Source organism: Caretta caretta, chromosome 1 (genome assembly GCF_965140235.1).
Source record: "Caretta caretta isolate rCarCar2 chromosome 1, rCarCar1.hap1, whole genome shotgun sequence".
Lineage (NCBI taxonomy): Eukaryota > Metazoa > Chordata > Testudines > Cheloniidae > Caretta > Caretta caretta.
In genome coordinates, this window is record NC_134206.1 from 112,871,574 (window position 1) to 112,890,570 (window position 18,997).

Sequence of the window (18,997 nt, forward strand, 5' to 3'; positions counted from 1 at the left end):
GGGCCCCCTTCTTGCATGGCAGCTCCTAGAGTCTGTAAGCTGGGAGCTGCAACTGTGGGGAGAGGCAGTGGCAAACAGCTGGGAGAAGCAGGGAGAGCTACTGCTTTTGCTGCTGCCTCTCCCCGTGGAGCTAAAATAGTGACCCCTCCCTGCAGCTCCCACCTGTTTGCCACTGCCTCTCCATGCAAAGCTAACACCTGGGAGCTGCAGGGAGGAGCCACTGAGGGTAAGAGGGCGGTATGACTCAAGCTGTTGTGGGGGGTGGGCTTTAAATTTTGTCCCCTCCCCCACTCTCAGCAGGCACCAGTCATCTCTGGCAGAGGCCCCTAGCCCATCATGCGGCTGCAGGGCAGAAGCCCTGAGCTCCTCCCCAGCCTGGTAGGCGGAGAATGGGAGTGCAGTGGGGGCTTCGGGAGCCACACTTTAACTGTAAAAGAGCCACAAGTGGCTCATGAGCCACAGTTTGGCCACACCTGGTCTATTGGATTTATGGGGTAGTAATTGATAGGGTAACTTTTCTTTCCTTTTAAATTATTTTTGCTTTTCTTCAATATTGAAGACTCTCTCAGTGCATCATGACTCTCTTTAAATATAGTTTTCGGTAAGTGCATGTCACCTGGACCAAATTATTTGTCCATGTTTAGATTTTGGAGTATTTCCTTACCTGCTCTTTATATCTTTTTTGCAGTGGCCTTATTACTTACTAAGTACCTGATCCTTCAAATGGGATTACTCACAGTGTGTAAAGTTAAGCACATGCATAAGTTTTGGGATCAGGACCTAATTGTCACACTTCTAGAACTTGAAAATAATATTTTGCTTTTGCAGGCACTAATTTCTGCACAAACTTTGAAAGATAAAAAGGTTAAAAGTGTGTTTTCTGCTGTTAGTGCATTCAAAGTCTGGAGTCCCCTATAGCATACAGATGTTATTTTTCTCTTTTCCACATCAATTTTATTTCCCTCTGTTACTTATGGTATGCAGACTGGTGGTAGATTTTTTTTTTTACATCCTTGTTTGCCGCTGATAGTGCGTACAGTCTTAGAGTTAGGGTCTGATTTAATTCTTAAAATTTCTTATTTCTGAGATGTCCAAAGAGATGCATTTTACTTTTAGAGTAATTTCTTGAGATGACTAGTTTTGATGAAGAGCAGTATACGGAGATCTTTTTAATGACCTGAAAATGTCTATGCCATACAAAATTATGATAAAAACATGTGTTTTAGGATTGTACTTAATGGGATTATATATATATATATAAAAATATATATATATTTTTAGAGGAACCTCAGGACATCTATTGGCTGGCCCAATGTCTCTACCTGACAGCTCAATATCATAGGGCAGCACATGCCCTTCGATCACGCAAGCTAGATAAGGTAAGTAATTTCAAACAAGAAATAATACTTTTTTTATTTATTTAGAACCATAGTGCTATACCTGGTGCTAAATAGCAGGTGAACTGTGCTAAATGCACTATAGGTTCTTTACCTTCAGAGCTAACAATCCAGATTTAAAGGAAGAGTGGTTACGTAAACTGCATAATGTAAGGTCATGGTGAGAGAATGATATATAGAGAAGAGAAAAGGGCCAAGGGCTGACATGTGCAGGGACCAATAGATTTAGGGAAGGGACTGTGTGCTGTAGTTCTCCTCCCACTTGAACTAGAATTGTGGAAATCAAAAGAAGAGGAAGTGCCACCCGAGTTGGAGAGGTTCAAATTAATATAGTATAGAAGAAATTTACAAACTGGGATAGAAGGTCATTAGTGATTTTGGTCAGGGAAGTTTTGCTGAGGTGGAAAGAATGAACCACACTGGAGGAGATAAAGGAGAGAGAGTCGAGGGAATCTAGCAGTTTGGGTAGATTACATGCCCTATGACTAAAGTCAAAAGATAGGAAGAAAATAGGGTGGTGTATAAGAGTGTGCTTGTAGGGGAAGGGTCATAGGGAAAGAGTATGTCAGCATAAGGGAAATGGAGGGGATAAGATAGGGTTAAGGAGACAGGATGATGTGTTGAGGTTTCCCCATTTCCTGTCTTCCTCAAGCGTTAGAGACTTGAGAGAATGATTTGGGGTAGTAAGAAAGAAATCTTTAGTCAGAAGAAGAACAGACATTGATGTAGGAATAATAGCTTTTTGCTGTTAATACTAGGGAGTTTTGTTTGTAGCTTCCTTGATAAGTATATTTCAAACCTCTTTATTTCTCTTAGTTGTATGAAGCATGTCGATACCTTGCTGCTAGATGTCATGTAAGTATATATTTTAGTTTATATTGGATAAAATCAAACTAAACAAAGCATGCTACGTAAATACGCAAACCACATATGGCACACTTTACGCTAGAAGGGGAATATTTAGAGGTCTAAATTTGGGGATTGAAACGCTTATACTCACTGGAACTACAGGTTCAAATCCTGTGAGAGAAGACTTATTCCCTCATCCTTGTAAGATGGGTAAACTGAGTTCCATGCAACATGCTGTGTGTTACTCCTGGGGGAATTCTGCACCACTGTGCAATGCAGAATTTTGCAGAAATTAATATTGTGTATGCAGAATTTCCTTTCTGCCACAGAAATGGGCTGCAGAGCTGCTGGCCGCCACTAGGGGACCTGGCAGAGACCAGCTCGCACATAGAAGAGGTTGTTGGGGGGATAGGGAGGGAGCTAGAGGGTTCCCGGCAGCTGCAGTTCCCCGCATGCCCTGAGGGAAGGAGATGTCGGCGCTCAGGAAACTCCACACAAGGCTGGGACCCAGCATCAGGCTGTTTCATCCTCTGGATCCCTGGGCTCTGAGGGGTAGGGGGGCAGGTGTCTGGGCTGGGGGGGGCCACAGCTGGGCTCTGGGGGGGGCCACAGGTGTCTGGACTAGGGGGGCCCCATGGCTGGCCATTGCGGGGGAGGGGTTGTGGGTGTCTGACCTGCTGGCTGGGCTCAGGGTGTGGGGGCAGAGAAACAGAAACTGGGTTGTCATAGGCATTTCTTTTACTGTCTACTCCTGGGGGGAAATTTTTTGTGTCTGTATTGTTACAAACATACTTGCTGACAGGTATTTTGAAATAAATTAACAAAATAATTGAAACTGGTGTGATTATATAGAGTTATTTTGACAAATAAAATTTGAAGAATTTTAAAATATTGTGCGCAGAATTTTAATTTTTTTGGCGTAGAATTCCCTCACTAGTAGCATGTAGGTCTCTTGAATGAGACCAAAGAACAACAAATTTCTGGCTGCTCAGCAAGGGTTCTGTAGGTCCCAGGACACTTTCTTTAGAACATGTTGTCCACGCTCCAGAATTTTCCTCCTCCCTAATAATGTATAGTGTGGTTTATTCTGGTTGGTTGCTGAATTCTGCCCCACAGGTAGCTTTGTTTTATTGGTGCTATAAGTATGTAGTCGCAGTATGCTTTCAGTCCCTTCTGGATGGAAAGTGCTATCTAAACAAAGTGCAACCAAAGAAATAAAATTGTCTGGAGGATGAGAAAAATAAATAGAACAGCATGTATTTTGATTGATTGTAACTCGGGCTGTCGATTAATCGCAGTTAACTGGAAAAAATTAATCTTGATGTTAAAAAAATTGCTTTTAATTGCAGTGTTAATAGAATACAAATTGAAATTTATTAACTTTTTCTGATGTTTTTCTACATTTTTCAAATATATTGATTTCAATTACAACACAGTATACGAAGTAGACAGTGCTCACTTTGTATGGTTGTTTTTTATTACAAATATTCACACTGTAAAAATGGCAAACAAAAGAAATAGTATTTTTCAGTTCACCTCATACAAGTACTGTAGTGCAATCTTTTTATGGTGAAAGTGCAACTTACAAATGTAGATTGTTTTGTTTTTGAGTGCAGTTATTGTAACAAAAAAATTGTAAAACTGTAGCGCTTAAAAGTCCACTCAGTCCTACTTCTTGTTCAGCCAATCACTAAGACAAACAAGTTTGTTTACATTTGCAGGAGATAATGCTGCCCGCTTCTTGTTTACAATATAACCTAAAAGTGAGAACAGCTGTTTGCATGACACTTTTGTAGCTGGCATTGCAAGGTATTTACGTGCCAGATATGCTAAACGTTTGTATGTCCCTTCATGCTTCGGCCACCATTACAGAGGACATGCTTCCATGCTGCTGATGCTCGTTAAAAAATAATGCATTAATTAAATTTGTGACTGAACTCCTTGGAGGAGAATTGTATGTCTCCTACTCTGTTTTACCTGTATTCTGCCATATATTTCATATTATAGAAATCTCTGATGATGACCCAGCACGTTTGTTTTAAGAACACTTTCACTGTAGATTTGACAAAACGCAAAGAAGGTACCAATGTGAGATTTCTAAAGATAGCTACAGCACGAGACCCAAGGTTTAAGAATCTGAAATGCCTTCCAAAATCTCAGAGGGACGAGGTGTAGAGCATGCTTTCAGAAGTCTTAAAAGAGCAACACTCCGATGCGGAAACTACAGAACCCAAACCACCAAAAAAGAAAATCAGCGTTCTGCTGGTGGCATCTGACTAAGATGATGAAAATGAACATGCATCAGGCCGCACTGCTTTGGATGGTTTTGGAGCAGAACCTGCCATCAGCATGGACGCATGTCCCTAGAAATGGTGGTTGAAGCATGATGGGACATATGAATCTTTAGTGCATTTGTACATAATTCTACATTTGTAAGCACAACTTTCATGATAAAGAGATTACGCTTCAGTACTTGTATTAGGTGAATTGAAAAATACTATTACTTTTGTTTTTTACAGTGCAAATACTTATAATAAAAAATAAATATAAAGTGAGCACTGTACACTTTGTATTCTGTGTTGTAACTGAAATCAATATATTTGAAAATGTAGAAGATATCCATAACTATTTACATAAATGTTACTCTATTACCGTTTAACAGAACGATTAATCTTTTTAATCGCACAACATTCCTAATTGTAACAAATGATAGAAAATCCTATCTTAATGCATTTTAAGGTAGGTTTGTATACTTCTGTGATCACATAATACTAGGCTGTATGATCATTCTGCAGGTATTTATTTTCCAAATGTTTGGTTGAGCAATACAGAAATATTGTGAATTGTTAGTGTAATTGTAGTTGCCTCCGATGAAGTGAGCTGTAGCTCACGAAAGCTTATGCTCAAATAAATTGGTTAATCTCTAAGGTGCCACAAGTACTCCTTTTCTTTTTGCGAATACAGACTAACACGGCTGTTACTCTGAAACCTGTTAGTGTAAGGTGGTCTGTCAGGGAGGGAGACCACGCCCCCTCGCTACAATGCCTCGGGGGTGACTCAGTTCACAGGGGAATTAGCTGACAGTTAGTGGGCCCAAGCCTTTAGGCCAGCCAGCAATTGAGTCTGAGCCTCAGCCAGGGCGTGCAGCCAAAAATTAAGCAGTCTAGGGGGATCAGCTCTCTGGCGGGGCAGACAGAAAACCCATCTAGCGTCCTAGCTCGGGTGAACGTCAGACCTACGCATGCCTCTTGGCCCAAAGGTGGGGAGGCTGCCACCTCCAAGGTTGGGGTGGCAGGGAGGGTAGGGGGACGCAGGTCCACCTGACTCCACGGCATCCCAGCTCAGGGCCTTAACAGTGGCAGAGTGGTCCACCACTGGGTCAGCGGGGAGTCTGTCCGCAACACGCTTACAGTCAGTTATGCAACCAAACCCTATTTGGCTTCCCTGGGCTCCTTCCTACACTCCCATTCAGGGAGTACCTGGGTTCTGGGGTCATTCGTCTCACTGAGGTAAAAGACTAGTGGCAGCCCCAACAGTTCCTCGGTGTCCCTGGTGCCTGGCAGCTCCGGCAGTCCCTCCATATCTCTGGCGCTGTAGCAGCCTCTGTCAGCTCTGAGCTCCGGCAGTGGGTGTGTGAGGGAGATGTCCTGCTTCTCTGGCAGTTCTCCTCCAACTGTGTCAGAAGGCCTGCCTTTTATATTTCTGGTTCCTGTCCTGCCCCTCTGCTTCTGGCAGTGTGGTCTCAGGTTTCCCAGCTCTGCCCACCAGGAGGTGGTTGCAGCTCTCTCCCCGTCAGGGAGGGAGACCAGGCCCTCCCACTACAGTTAGATTATGATGGTAAACTGATATACATCTAAATAAAGATATGCCGAAATGTGGAGTGGCTTGGCCTACCAACTCTATAATTTTTACTTGCCATAGTCTAATTATTGGTGTTTTAATTTTAAATGCTTAACATCTTACCCTTGTTTTTCTCTGTAGTATGCTGCAAAAGAGCATCAACAGGCTCTTGATATTCTTGACATGGAAGAGCCAATCAACAAAAGACTATTTGAAAAATACTTGAAGGATGAAAGTGGGTTGAAAGACTCTACCAGTGACTGGGAGATGTCACAATCCTCTGTAGGTAGCATTTTCAAAACATGTTTTCATGGTTGAAGAAGAATGTTAATATTATACAGGGATTTATCAGAAAGCAATGTCTTTGGCATCTGGACTTGAAATTGAATGTGTGTTTGACTTTTATTATAGGATAATGAATATTTATTCCAGAAGTATTATGTTTTTTCTCCATTTAGTCAGCAATCTATATTACTAGCTGCCTTTATTATTGTCTACATTAAATGATAATCCTGGTTTGTCACTATTACTAGTGTTGTGCAACTGCTTGCTCAGAATTAATAATTGAGAATTTCTAGGGAGTTCTGTGTAATCTATTTCAGTTTTAAAATAAATAAATTCTAGGTCTTCCAGATATGATTCGAGCCTTGACAATGTAAACTGTCATCTCTTTCAGTTGGACTGCAGATTCTTGGAGATAAATAACAATAAGGGAATGAATTTCCTCTGCCTTTTAAATATTGTAATGAGGCGTTAACACTGTGTAACGGATTTGCACTCACCTCTCGCGAGCACCTGCTGGCTGAGTGCGTGTGCCTGCACTCTCTCTACCTGTTTGTGGTGGGTCTTCGCTGATTGAGCCATCTGGCCAAGTCATACACTGTCTGTCTGTGAGATAAAATCAAAGCAAACCCCTCCCTCAGTGCCCTCTGTAATGTCTTTCTGTTTGTCCGTGCTCCAGAATAGAGCAGTGCCCCAGGACTCCTTCCCTGGAGGCAATGTCTTTGCTCTCTGAAGGCCTTTCTGGCCCTAGCTCTTCAGTTGGGCCACTACAGTTCAGTTCCCCCTCTGGGGTGCCTCAATGTTCAGGCCACTTCCCCTAGTGACTAATAGGGGGTTCGCGGGCCCCGGGCCCACTCACTGTTCTAGGTCCCAACCCAGGGACCTGTAGATAGCAGCTGTCACTGTGTCCCTTTATCTAAATCACACTGCTGCTGTAATTTCCTGAGCTACTTCCCCACTGTCCTGTGCTGTCTTCACCCTTGTCTCAGGGCCTTTTCCAGATGGAATCCCTGCAACCAGCTCAGGGCTCCTTCTCACTCTTCCCGGCTTCTAGCAGCACTACCTCAGTTGAGGTCCTGCAGCTCCCTCAGCCAGCCACACACCATCCACACTCCTTCAGCTCTAGCAAGGAACTGAACTCACTCTGGCTCTGCAGCTCTTCTTACACTAGCCTACTGGGCCCTGATTGGCTACTTCCCACACAGCTGCTCTAGGTAGCTTGAAGGACCTCTCTACTGCCCTTTTCTGGGGAGGGATGTAGCAGGGCCACAAGGTCTCCAGCAGGGGGCCTCAGAGCCTAGTCCACCCCGTCACACACTGGCTGTGTCTTCATTAGGAATGCAGCAGCACAGCTGCAACTGAACTGCTGTAGCACTTCATTGTAGGCACTCACTACAGCGATGGGAGGGTTTCTACCATCACTGTAGTTAATTCACTTCCTTGAGAGGCAGTAGCTAGGTATGGGCATAGTTGGGGTGGGGGGGCAGGTGGTGTGTTGCCCTCCTCCCCTCCCCACCCCAAACTGCAAGCCTCAGGCAGGTGCAGAATTTGCCCACCCATGCATGGCCCCATTGGCCTGACTGGAGCTGTCCCCCCAACTATAGAAGTCAAACTATGCTTGTGTAGTTAGGTCAGTGGAGAATTCTTCCATCAACCTAGCACTGTCTACACCAGGGGTTAGATTGACATAACTACATCATGCAAGGGTGGATTTTTCATTACCCCGTGCAACACAGTTATGTTGACCTAACTTTTTAGTGTAGACCTGGCCTTCATTGCTTCTGTCAATGGGGCATTGCTTGACTACACTTGAGTATTAATTTGGATTAAGTTAGCGTGTGCATTTAAAGTGTAAAACTCCAAGTGTAGACAGACCCTTAAATTAAATACCAGCATTTAATGTCACTTACCTGCTTGCAGTAGCAATTAGGAAGTTGCCCTTGGGGAGCTGGAGTACCAACATGGGCTGAACCATCAACTTCTCTAGGATTTAAGATTTAATTTTAATTGTGGTTTCAGTGGTAATATTTCAGATGTGAACATAAAGCGTGCCATCCTCTTGAGTGACAGACATATCTCCACTGTTTCTGGTATTACTCATAGGTTTCTCAAGAAACACCAGAGCGAAACTGAAAAGTTAAGACAATTTGGGCTGTAATAAAAGAGGTTATCTTCCGGTTGTGAAACAGTATAGTAGAATTAGTGCTCTCTTTAATAACCCTCAAGGGCTTTTGTTTGAATTATTGCATATTAGTCTACTTATTTTTGTCATGTATTTAACCAATTCTTGTTAATGTTTGGCTGTAGACAGCTTAATGTAGTATTCATTTTGGTTTTAGATTATTAGTAACAATGTTATATATCAAGGCAGTATTTAAAAACCAGATTCCATCATATATGAAATGCTTTTTACTTTTCAGGTAGTCTATTTCATTTGTGCTCAAAACCAAATTATATACATTGATTCAGTGTCTGACCTCCAGCCCTGCTTTTCCATCACTAGATCAAGAGTTCTATTTGCCTTTTGCGAGGGAAGATCTATGATGCTCTGGATAATAGAACCCTGGCCACGTACAGCTACAAAGAAGCCTTGAAGCTTGATGTTTACTGCTTTGAAGCATTTGACTTTTTAACATCACACCATATGCTAACAGCACAAGAAGGTTTGGATTAGCGGTGTTTGTTTCTCAAATATAAATGAAATCATCTCCAGTTTCACCATACATTTTGTCCAGTAGATGAAAGTTAGAATAATCAGTTTGAAATTACTTTGAGAGAATATTCCATGCCCAAATATTAGCAACTCTTTGCTTATGTTAAATGGGCAAAAACTGTTAATCATTTAAGATGTAGGTTTCAGGAAAAAATAACCACCAGTGTTTCTCAACCTGTTGAGCACAACCAACGGGTGGGTCATGAGGGTATGACCAATGGGTCTCATAAACTGATAATCAATAAAATCTTCCAGGCGCTAGGAGCAAGATAGCAAGCAGCCCTTCCACCTCCTAACTAGTACTTCCTGCAGCCCCAGTGCTCCCTAGTCAGAGTTAGCAGCCTTTTTTTAGGTGATCTCTTTTGAAGCAAAAAAGGATTGTGGGATTTGGGTAGCTTATGGCAAGAAACCACAGTTGGATTTGGCATCGTGGATGCCAAAATGTTGTGAATCCTTGCTTTAGACAACATTTTGCATTTCAGTGAACAACCTTAGCTTACAGCATAAGTATAAAACAGTAGGCTGTGATACTCCATCTTTATGTTAACTTTAATTTAGAATTGTAGAAAAAGAGGGACTGAAAACAAAGAAGATTCAGTCATTTACTTCCATATCTCTCAGTATTATCATAGCAGAGTGCAGTCAGTCACGTTTAGTGTATTTAAGATGTGCTGTTTTCTTTGTGGTATTGGGGTGGACATCACAAAACTTTTCACAGCCCTTGCGTTCAATGAAAATCAGTTCTTTACAACTTGTTGAATTTTATTTTTTTGTTTACTTCAAACATAGTTTACCCCAGGTTCATATTTTTTAATTAACACAGAAAAAGAGCTTCTTGAATCTCTACCTCTTGGTAAACAGTGTACAGAAGAAGAACAAGAATTGCTTCATTTTCTGTTTGAGAACAAACTGAAAAAGGTAAAAATCTGATTAATCCTATGGAAATCTTGACTTCATATGTAAGTATCATACAAAACTGTTTTTGTCCTTAGCTTCAAAAATATAATTTAAAAATTCTTTTTTATGGTGTTATGACCTAATTGCCATTATAGCTCTCCATTAATAGAAGTGTGTAACAATTTCGTATACATTTCCTTTAATGTATATTATAGCCTTACTTAATGGAACCGTCTAATTCTGGCTAACTTTAAATGCATTGCTTCCAAAATGCTTTTTTCTGGAGATAACATTGTAGCATAGGCCAGCATGGAACAGTTAGTGCTATAAGAAAAGGAGTACTTGTGGCACCTTAGAGACTAACCAATTTATCTGAGCATAGGCTGTAGCTCACGAAAGCTTACTCCTTTTCTTTTTGCGAATACAGACTAACACGGCTGCTACTCTGAAACCAGTTAGTGCTATGACACTCACAGCATTGCTTCCTTTTCGGAGACACTCCTTCAAATTCTGACAGTCAAATATCTTTCATTTTTGGAAGTTGCTTATGCCAAATGTGTCATAAAGAAATGCATTACCTAAAAGTTACAGTTTTATACTCAATATTGGCTTTTTATATGGAGTCAAAATTTTGAGGTTCAGAGGTCCTTAAATTATCATTTTCAGAACTAAAAACAAATATTGATAGAACGATGCTTGGGTTTTCCCATTTTATATCATATTTATGTTACAATTATGTTTTTCAGTATAATAAGCCAAGTGAAACAATAATTCCTGAATCTGTAGATGGTCTTCAGGACAATCTGGATGTAGTAGTGTCCTTAGCTGAAAGGCATTATTATAACTGTGACTTCAAAATGTGCTACAAGCTTACTTCTGTGTAAGTACATGAAAAAACTTTGATATTTATTTGAATTTTCATTTTGCTACTTTTCAGATGGCATGCAGAAATAAACTCTGTATAACCACAAGTTCACCCAAATATATTATTGACTCAGTTGTCTAATGTATATTTTGCAAGCTAATATCTCATCTACAGTAAACATGCAGTTGACTCTAGCATTTGGCGTTGTAAAAGTACATTTGTTTTACTGTGTGGCACAAAGCAAAATACTTGAGCTTTATATAATGCTGCCTTATGTTAATCCCTACATTTTCTCCAGGTGAGCCCTCTTAAAATAGTTGTCTTATGAAATGAAGGTTTGAAAGTTTTAACTTTTATTTCAAAATATAGTAAATCTTTTGGTTGATCAAACCAAGCCAAGACATTGCCATATGGGATACAACCTTGAGTCCAGTACTGGCATGGTTTGGGAATACTGCAGAGGCATAATACTAAGCCCTGTTGGGAAGTGCAGCACCTGGAGTGAAATCATGGCCGCACTGAGGCAAATAGCAAAGCTCCTACTGACTTCAGTGGAGCCAGGATTTCACCCCTTGTGTTCATTTTCTAGCACCCTCTTCCCACCCGTTACACTGCTCAACATGAGAGTGTGTTATGAACTCCACAGGGATTTGTCCAGCTGCCTTTTGTCAGAAGGAGAGTTGTGACAGACTTTTGAGCCTTTGCGGTGGGAGTCTCCTCAGAAGTCTGAATCCTTGCAAAATTTTGGGCTTCCTATAATGAAAGACTCTGGGACATTTTAGGGCATTAAATGCTCCTCTGGGCAATTCCCATGCTCTCAGATATTTGAAAAAAGGAAACTAAACTGTTGCAGCTTGAAACATGGTTATGGGATTTCCCTTTTCAGTGCTTGGAATCTAAAAATAGTGCCTTTGATGTAAGGGGTTCTGTAGAAAGGTGCTGTGCATTCCTGTTCACAAGAGAGATGGTTATCATGATGCAAGGCCATTTGAGGAGGGCAGAGAGTAAAAGGGAATATATTAAGGTTTCTTATGTTCCAGCCAGAGCTTGTGGGTCCTACAGGATGGATGGACAGAAAAATAGATACTCTGCATTCATTTGGTAGCTAAGTGTGAAACAAATATAGTGGAAATTGTATTCAGTTTTCCTAATGTCTGTTTCATCTGTCAGAATTTCTCGTTAATTTATCTGTTTAGCTAAATTAGTTCTAATTGTTCTGTTGTGTGGTTAGGCTTTATCATGCTATCAGGGAATGACCACTTGTGAAGAGATCATGATTATTATAGATTGATTTAAAGTGCTAATTGCTCACTATATAATATAACAGTAATTTGTCTCCAACTCAATTAAATGATTTTAACATTTTATTTTATAATAATCCTTGCTGTTTTTGTATTTTTAGAGTAATGGAAAAAGATCCTTTCCATGCCAATTGTTTACCTGTGCACATAGGGACACTCGTGGAGCTGAATAAAGCAAATGGTGAGAAATATTATTGACTAAATTTTTAATATGATCAGAGTCAAATATAGGTTTTTATTTTTAAAGGACACTTAGGTTATTTTCCTGCTGTCTTTAGGATAGCCTCTAAAAATAAAACCAAGTTTTCCTAACAACTCTTAGACTTGAGCCAGCAGAAAAGATCTGACCCTCTGCATGCAGTTTCCACAGGATGGCCATAAAGAGGGAGGGAAAAGGGAAAAAACCCTCACAACAGGGATTTGGCGAGCTGCACAGGGAAGAGAACTCATGTAAATGGTATTCCTGTACCCTTTATCAGTCTTCTCTGTGTCTTATCCCTTGGGCTGTGCAGCCAATGAGTCAGTACTGTGAGCCAACCTGTTATTGCTTAAGTTCTGACATGTGTTCAACAGCCTAGCAAATGTAACTTTTTTATTTCAAACAATGAAAAACAAACATAGGGGGAAATTTTCAAAAGTGGCTACTTGGAACCACAAAATATGTGAGCATATCTATTGTGTATGCCATAAGTTTTCAAACTTTCATAGTGTGAATTTCATCTTAATAGAGAGTGTTTCACAAGCTGGCTCCTGTCCCATTTGCAATCACATATATCTCTTTTCCGTTCAGTTAAGATGCTGTTCACAAGTACTCAACATCCCTGTGGCAACTACAATAGTGTAGCTTAGACATCTGCTTCTTGTTTCCAGCTGTTTGTACAGTTATCCATGCTCTTTCCAAAGAAGAGCTTGGAGGTCTTTGGAAACAGCTGGAAATGAGACTTTAAAGAATGGAATATTTGAGTTTATATACTAATTTTCAATTTGTAATATGAGAAGATTTAGTGCTACTTTAGAAAAGTGTATTGGCCAAAATATGTGTTAGTGTTTGACATGCTTTAATTTTCTTTTTTTTTCACCCATACAGAGCTATTCTATCTTTCTCATAAATTGGTGGATTTGTACCCAAATAATCCTGTAAGTTGTTATAGGTCACTATAGTGTGTGTTCCTCCAGCTTTGTATAAGTAAAAGCATCAGAAATTGTAATTTAATAATCACTTTGAACAACTAGAATTCAGACTCAGGAAGTGATAGTGTGGAAATAGTTAATTGCTTTCTTTTTTTGTCCTGTACCAAAATTTGATTAAATTTACAATCCATTTAGAATGAAAATACTTCTTTATATAAAATATATTCAGTTTGTAGAATTTACCACTGATGGAGATCATGAAAACAGATACTCCAGCTAGATTTTAAAAAAGATCATTTTACAATTACTAACACTGCTATTTTAACTTGAGTAACTTAAAAGATAATGTCATGCTTCAGAGTATAAAATGATTATCTGCAGCAGGCAGGGAAGAATTTTCCTCCCATATTCAGAAGTACTACATAACTGACATTCCTTCATCATTTTATATTGGTGAGGGTCTTCTGCTGCTCCAAAAGATGGTGTTGCTAAGCAGTTTAAAACCCTTTGTGTAAAAAATAATTGATTTAAATCTCTTAAAACTCTATTCCCCCCATTACTGGGGAGATATGTGCAGGAAAAACATTTTCCCCACTTCACAGAATTGTTCCCAATGCTTTTTGCATAGATAACTCAAAAGGCATTGTCTTTTAAACGGTCAGACTTGGTATTAGTGATTTTTAGGCGTTTGAATAAGTTTGTTTTATAAACGTTCTGGTAGTTTGAAAATTAATATACTATGCACACAATTCACTGCTTACTACCAACTTTAACAATGCATGGAGGTACAATGTTCCACCTATGTGATGGAATCTACCGATACATGATTGAGCATGTATCTAGGGTACTGTACGTTGAAATAAATACAGCTTCAGGTATTCAGCGAATACTCTTTCAACTAAACACATAACCTGTGCAAATATAAAAACTATTTATATAAATGCAATGTTTGGAGAATGTCCCATCATCACTGGTATCAGTGAATTTAAAATACATTTATTTTGTATGTTTCTATGAATCTGACTTGCATTTGTTTGATTTGTAGGCAGACATTATTTGTTATTGGGTCAAAGTCTGATGGTGAAAGAGACAAGCTTTTAAGCTTACATAGGGCTCTTCTTCAGCTCTGAGTCAGCTCGAAAACTTGTCTTTCACCAACAGACATTGGTCCAATAACAGATATTACCTCACCAACCGTGTGTCTCTAATATCCGGGGACCAACACAGCAAACAACTTTCTTTGATTGTGTGATTGATCATAGTTTTCTCTTTTTTAGAAAACAAATCTTTAATGTTAAAAAAAACCCACTAATCTAAATTTTAGATTATCTGCTCAGAATTCAAAGTCCTTCTTTAGAGTGACAGCTGCATAATTCTACATGTGGGATTCAAACTTCCACCCAGTGCTATCGAGCTCCAGGAACCTTCTGGCCTTCTGGATGGCGCAAATGCCCCCCTTGTGGTACTTAATATTTGAGGCTGAGTTTAGAATTTCCTGACTGGCTTTTGTATGGCTAGTTGCAGATGTGTAAGTGTAAGATGTGCACACTTACACTTCAATCTGTGCCTGGAAAATTTTTCTTAGTTTTTAATTGGGGGGGAGGGGGTCATTTTAGATGGTTAGTCTTTCGGTAACTTCAGCCATTGGAATGCTACTCCCAGAAATAGAAACAGCTTTCTCAGGGGATGGCAGATAACAACCTGTCTCCATATTTTGTCCTTATTTCATCTATTATTATGTCTGAAGTCCTTTAGCATCCTCTTGTTGTCAGTGTAAGTGAAGCTGTCTGCCATCTGGGCAGACTACTCTCCTATTGACAAATCAAAAGTCTTCAGCCATCCCACTCTCACGAATTTCCTCAAAGGGCTGGATAATACTTTTTCACTAGCTATACCTTTCAAAAAAATCTGTCCAAATATGGGATTTCAACTGAATGCTGACATAGTTAATGGATGCACATTTTGAACCTTTGAGAGACTGTTTTACTATGACTGTCGCTGTACATAACACTTTTAATCACAACTACTTCTGAGAGAAGAGTAAATGAGCTGAAGGCTTTGTTGGCTGTTCCTTCATTTACTATATCTCCTATATACTATAAGACAATATTGTATTTTGTGCTCCTTCATAATTCTTGTCTAAAATAATGTCTGATTTCCAGCTAAATCAGACTATTAATCTTTTGTCTTTATTTCAAAAACATTCTCATCCATGGGGAAATTAGTTTGGATGTTCTTGATGTCAGCTTTGAATTTCTGTTTGTCTAAAATCAGCGTATGGAGGAAGCCATCTGAACTTTTTGTAGCTTTGTAAATGGAATGGCATTTCTGCTCAGAACCTGTTGAAAGGGGTTAGATTATACAATGAGTAAGGCTAAGATTATGTCACAGCGGTCATGGAAGCCACAGATTCTGTGACTTCCAGACATCTCCATGACATTTTCCACTTTTGTCCCAGGGCAGTGTGGCTGAAGCTGTCAGCTGGTAGGGCCCTGCAGCTTCCAGCTGCTAGCCCTGCAGCTCCCAGCCACAGCAGGGGCCCCCCTGCAGCTCCCAGCCGCCCTGGGCAGCAGAGGGCCCCCAGAGCACAGCAGCGGTGGGTGCTGGACCCCCCACCTTCCCATTTTGTCCCAGTTGTTTTTAGTAAAAGTCGGGCAGGCCATGGGCTTCCCTGAAGTTTTGTTATGGCCTGTGACCTGCCTGTGACTTACTAAAAATAACCGTGACAAAATCTTAACCTTCGCAATGAGACATGTTATGGTGGGGTGACAGTACTTAAAAGTCTTAGGGCTCACTCTCCTGGGGCTAAGCTAGATGACCGGATTCCATAACAGAAAACTGCAATGCTGCTATTTGCAATCATGTTCGTATCTATTGTCACTACTCTCTTTGACTTGGAGCATAGATCTGATGCTAGCTTTGGAAGGACTACTATGCAGTCCTTGTTTAATTATTATTTCTCAACCAACTTTAATGGGGAAATAGTATTGCTAGCTAGATTTCCTCCAATGAGAGTATGCAAAGGAAACTTTGAGGACGGAAGAAAGGGTACTTACTTGTAATTAGTTCTTCAAAAATGTTGATTCTGCATATTCATACTACTTGCTCACCTATCTCCTCTTCCTTGGAATTCTGCTTTCTTAATAATTTGGGGTTTTAGCGGAAGGAACTGAGACAGTAATTGGGACTTCTCTGACTTCTTATAACCTCTGCTTTGAATGTTCAAGGATGCGTTCCCAGCAACCATTGCTTTTCCAGACGATTCCTGAGGCTTGGTGCCAGGGTATATCCCATAACTGAAAACATGAGATGGCACACTTACACTAGTGGTCTTTATGAACATGTTGAATTATAACCTTGAGTTATTACCAAGCCTGGTTCTTGCAGTGACCGTAACTGCCACCACATTTCACGCATCCGAAAAGGTGCTCTTTCTATTATGTTCAGTTACAGTGTTGATAGAATTGTTACAATTTGCACATTGCATAACACAATTCTGTTGTTGCAACTGAATTGAGGGTTCATTGAACCTGTTAAAATACCAGTGGATATGTTATGGTTTCATTGTTATATACTGCTAACCTCTTAGGTAAGACAGTTAGGATATATACTTGATGTGCACATGCAAGGGCCATTTTTCCAAGTAACTCAGCTGAGATGTTCAAGCGTTAAAAAAAAAAATTAAATTAAAATAAAATGAATTCATGTAATACACTAAGTACATACAAAATTCCTCCTCTTTCTCCCTTCTTTTTTCAAACACTAAGGGATGGTCTACATTGAAAAGTTACATTGACATAGCTACGTTTCTCAAGGGTGTGACGAATCCATACCCTGGAGAGTCGTAGTTAAACCAACCTAATCCCTGGTGTAGACAGTGCTAGGCTGACGGAAGAATTCTTCTGTTGGCCTACTTACCGCCTCTGGGGGAGGTAGATTATATACAGCAATGGGAGAACCCCTCCCATCACTATATAGCGGCAATGTCTACACTACAAACTTTGGTTGATGCAAGTTACACCGGCATAAAGCTGCTACGTTAAGTGTATCATGTGTGCTTGTGCATACTTGGCTCCTTGTATCGGCACTGAATGAACTCACCAGGAGTGCTGATGTCAATGCGCAGCACAGTGCACCATGGGTAGGTATCCCAGTATGCAACCACCCTCCAGCGCACTGTATTTTGGGAAGTTTTGGCGGCGCACGATGTGCAGAAATTCGTTGCACAGGGTGACTGGGAGCAAGGGGTCAACTTACCAGTGTGTAACTGTCTCCATCCCATAATATCATCCATGTCTCATAATTTTTCCATCTTTTTTTAAAAATCCCATGAACCCTTGTGGCCTTTCTCCTGTCAGAGGATGGCAGACAGAAAACATGGAACCTGCACAGCTCTCTGCATTGTTGTTATAAGCATTCCAAGCACAGGACCACATGATCCTCCAGTATTTCCAGAGCCATAAAAGCAACAGAATCTGCAGGGAACATGAGAATTTCTTGGAGGACAAATAACTGTGGGACATAGTGAGAACCAATTCAGGGTTGTTGATGGCATTCCCAGAGCAGCTGCTGCTGCTGGAACACTGCTTCTGGCCCAAGAAATAAGCACTGACTGGTGGGATCAAATTGTTATGCAGGCTTGGGATGATGAGCAGTGGCTGCATAACTTTCGAATGCACAAAGCCACATTCCTGAGTTCACCCCAGCCCTTCAGCACTGGGACGCAGGATGAGAGCTGCACTGACAGTGGAGAAGCAAGTGGTGATTGCACTGTGGAAATTACAGTGTTGGATTGCTACCGGTCAGTGAAAAAACATTTTGGAGTTGGAAAATTCACTGCCTGGCCTGTTCTCATGCGTGTGTGCAGGCCCATTAATCATTTCCTACTACACAGGATTTGTGGCTGTCAGCAATGTGCAGGACATAGTGGATGGATTTGCATCAGTGCAGTTCCTAAACTGCAGTGGCTCAATAGATGGCACACACAATCCTATTTTGGCACCAGACCATCTTGCCACAGTGTATATCAACAAAAAGAGCTATTTTTCTATGGTTATGCAAGCATTGTTGCATCACTGGGGATGCTTCACTGACATCAGTCTTGTCTGCTCAGGGAAGGTGCATATTGCTCACATCTTTTAAGAACACAAGACTGTTCAGAAACTTACAAGGAGGGTCTTTCTCTACCAGCAGATTACCTTTGGTGATATTGAACTGTCAGTAGCGATCCTGGGGGGAACTAGAACACCCCTTGCTCCCTTGGCTCATGAAGCTATACACTGTCCACCTTGACAGCATCAAGGAAAGATTCAGCTACCAGCTCAGCAAGAGAAGAATAACAGTTGAATGTGCTTTTGGTAGATTGAGGGGACACTGTTGCTGTTTACTCACAAGATGGGATCTCAGTGGAAAAAAAAAAACTTCCAATGGTTATAGCTGCCTGCTCTGCCATGCATAGTATCTGTGAAACAGAGGGGGAGAAGTTGCTGCTGGGTTAGAGGATGGAGTTAGAGCTGCTATCTGCTGAGATTGAACAGCCAAGCACAAGGGCTATTAGAAGAGCTCAGCACAGAGCTTTATGGCTCAGGGAGGCTTTTAAAGAGCGCTTCAACATTGAGCCACAGTAATATGTTGTGGTGTACTGTGCTCTACCTGGCCTTGCTATTTTGAGGCCTGTTAGGAATTGTGTGGTGCTTGCTGTATATCTATTAATATAGCGCTG

General features: G+C 40.7%; 1 protein-coding gene across 2 annotated transcripts in view; it reads left to right on the forward strand.

The window, feature by feature from the left end:
- CDC16 (cell division cycle 16) overlaps positions 1-18,997 on the forward strand; it is a 64,085-nt gene that overhangs the window by 6,707 nt on the left and 38,381 nt on the right. For both annotated transcript variants that reach the window (XM_048856270.2, XM_048856279.2), the window contains exons 3-10: positions 1,282-1,379; positions 2,214-2,252; positions 6,228-6,368; positions 8,872-9,031; positions 9,905-9,999; positions 10,725-10,858; positions 12,246-12,325; positions 13,232-13,281. In XM_048856270.2, the coding sequence (XP_048712227.1) occupies positions 1,282-1,379; positions 2,214-2,252; positions 6,228-6,368; positions 8,872-9,031; positions 9,905-9,999; positions 10,725-10,858; positions 12,246-12,325; positions 13,232-13,281 (797 nt within the window). The remainder of the gene's footprint in view (positions 1-1,281; positions 1,380-2,213; positions 2,253-6,227; positions 6,369-8,871; positions 9,032-9,904; positions 10,000-10,724; positions 10,859-12,245; positions 12,326-13,231; positions 13,282-18,997) is intronic.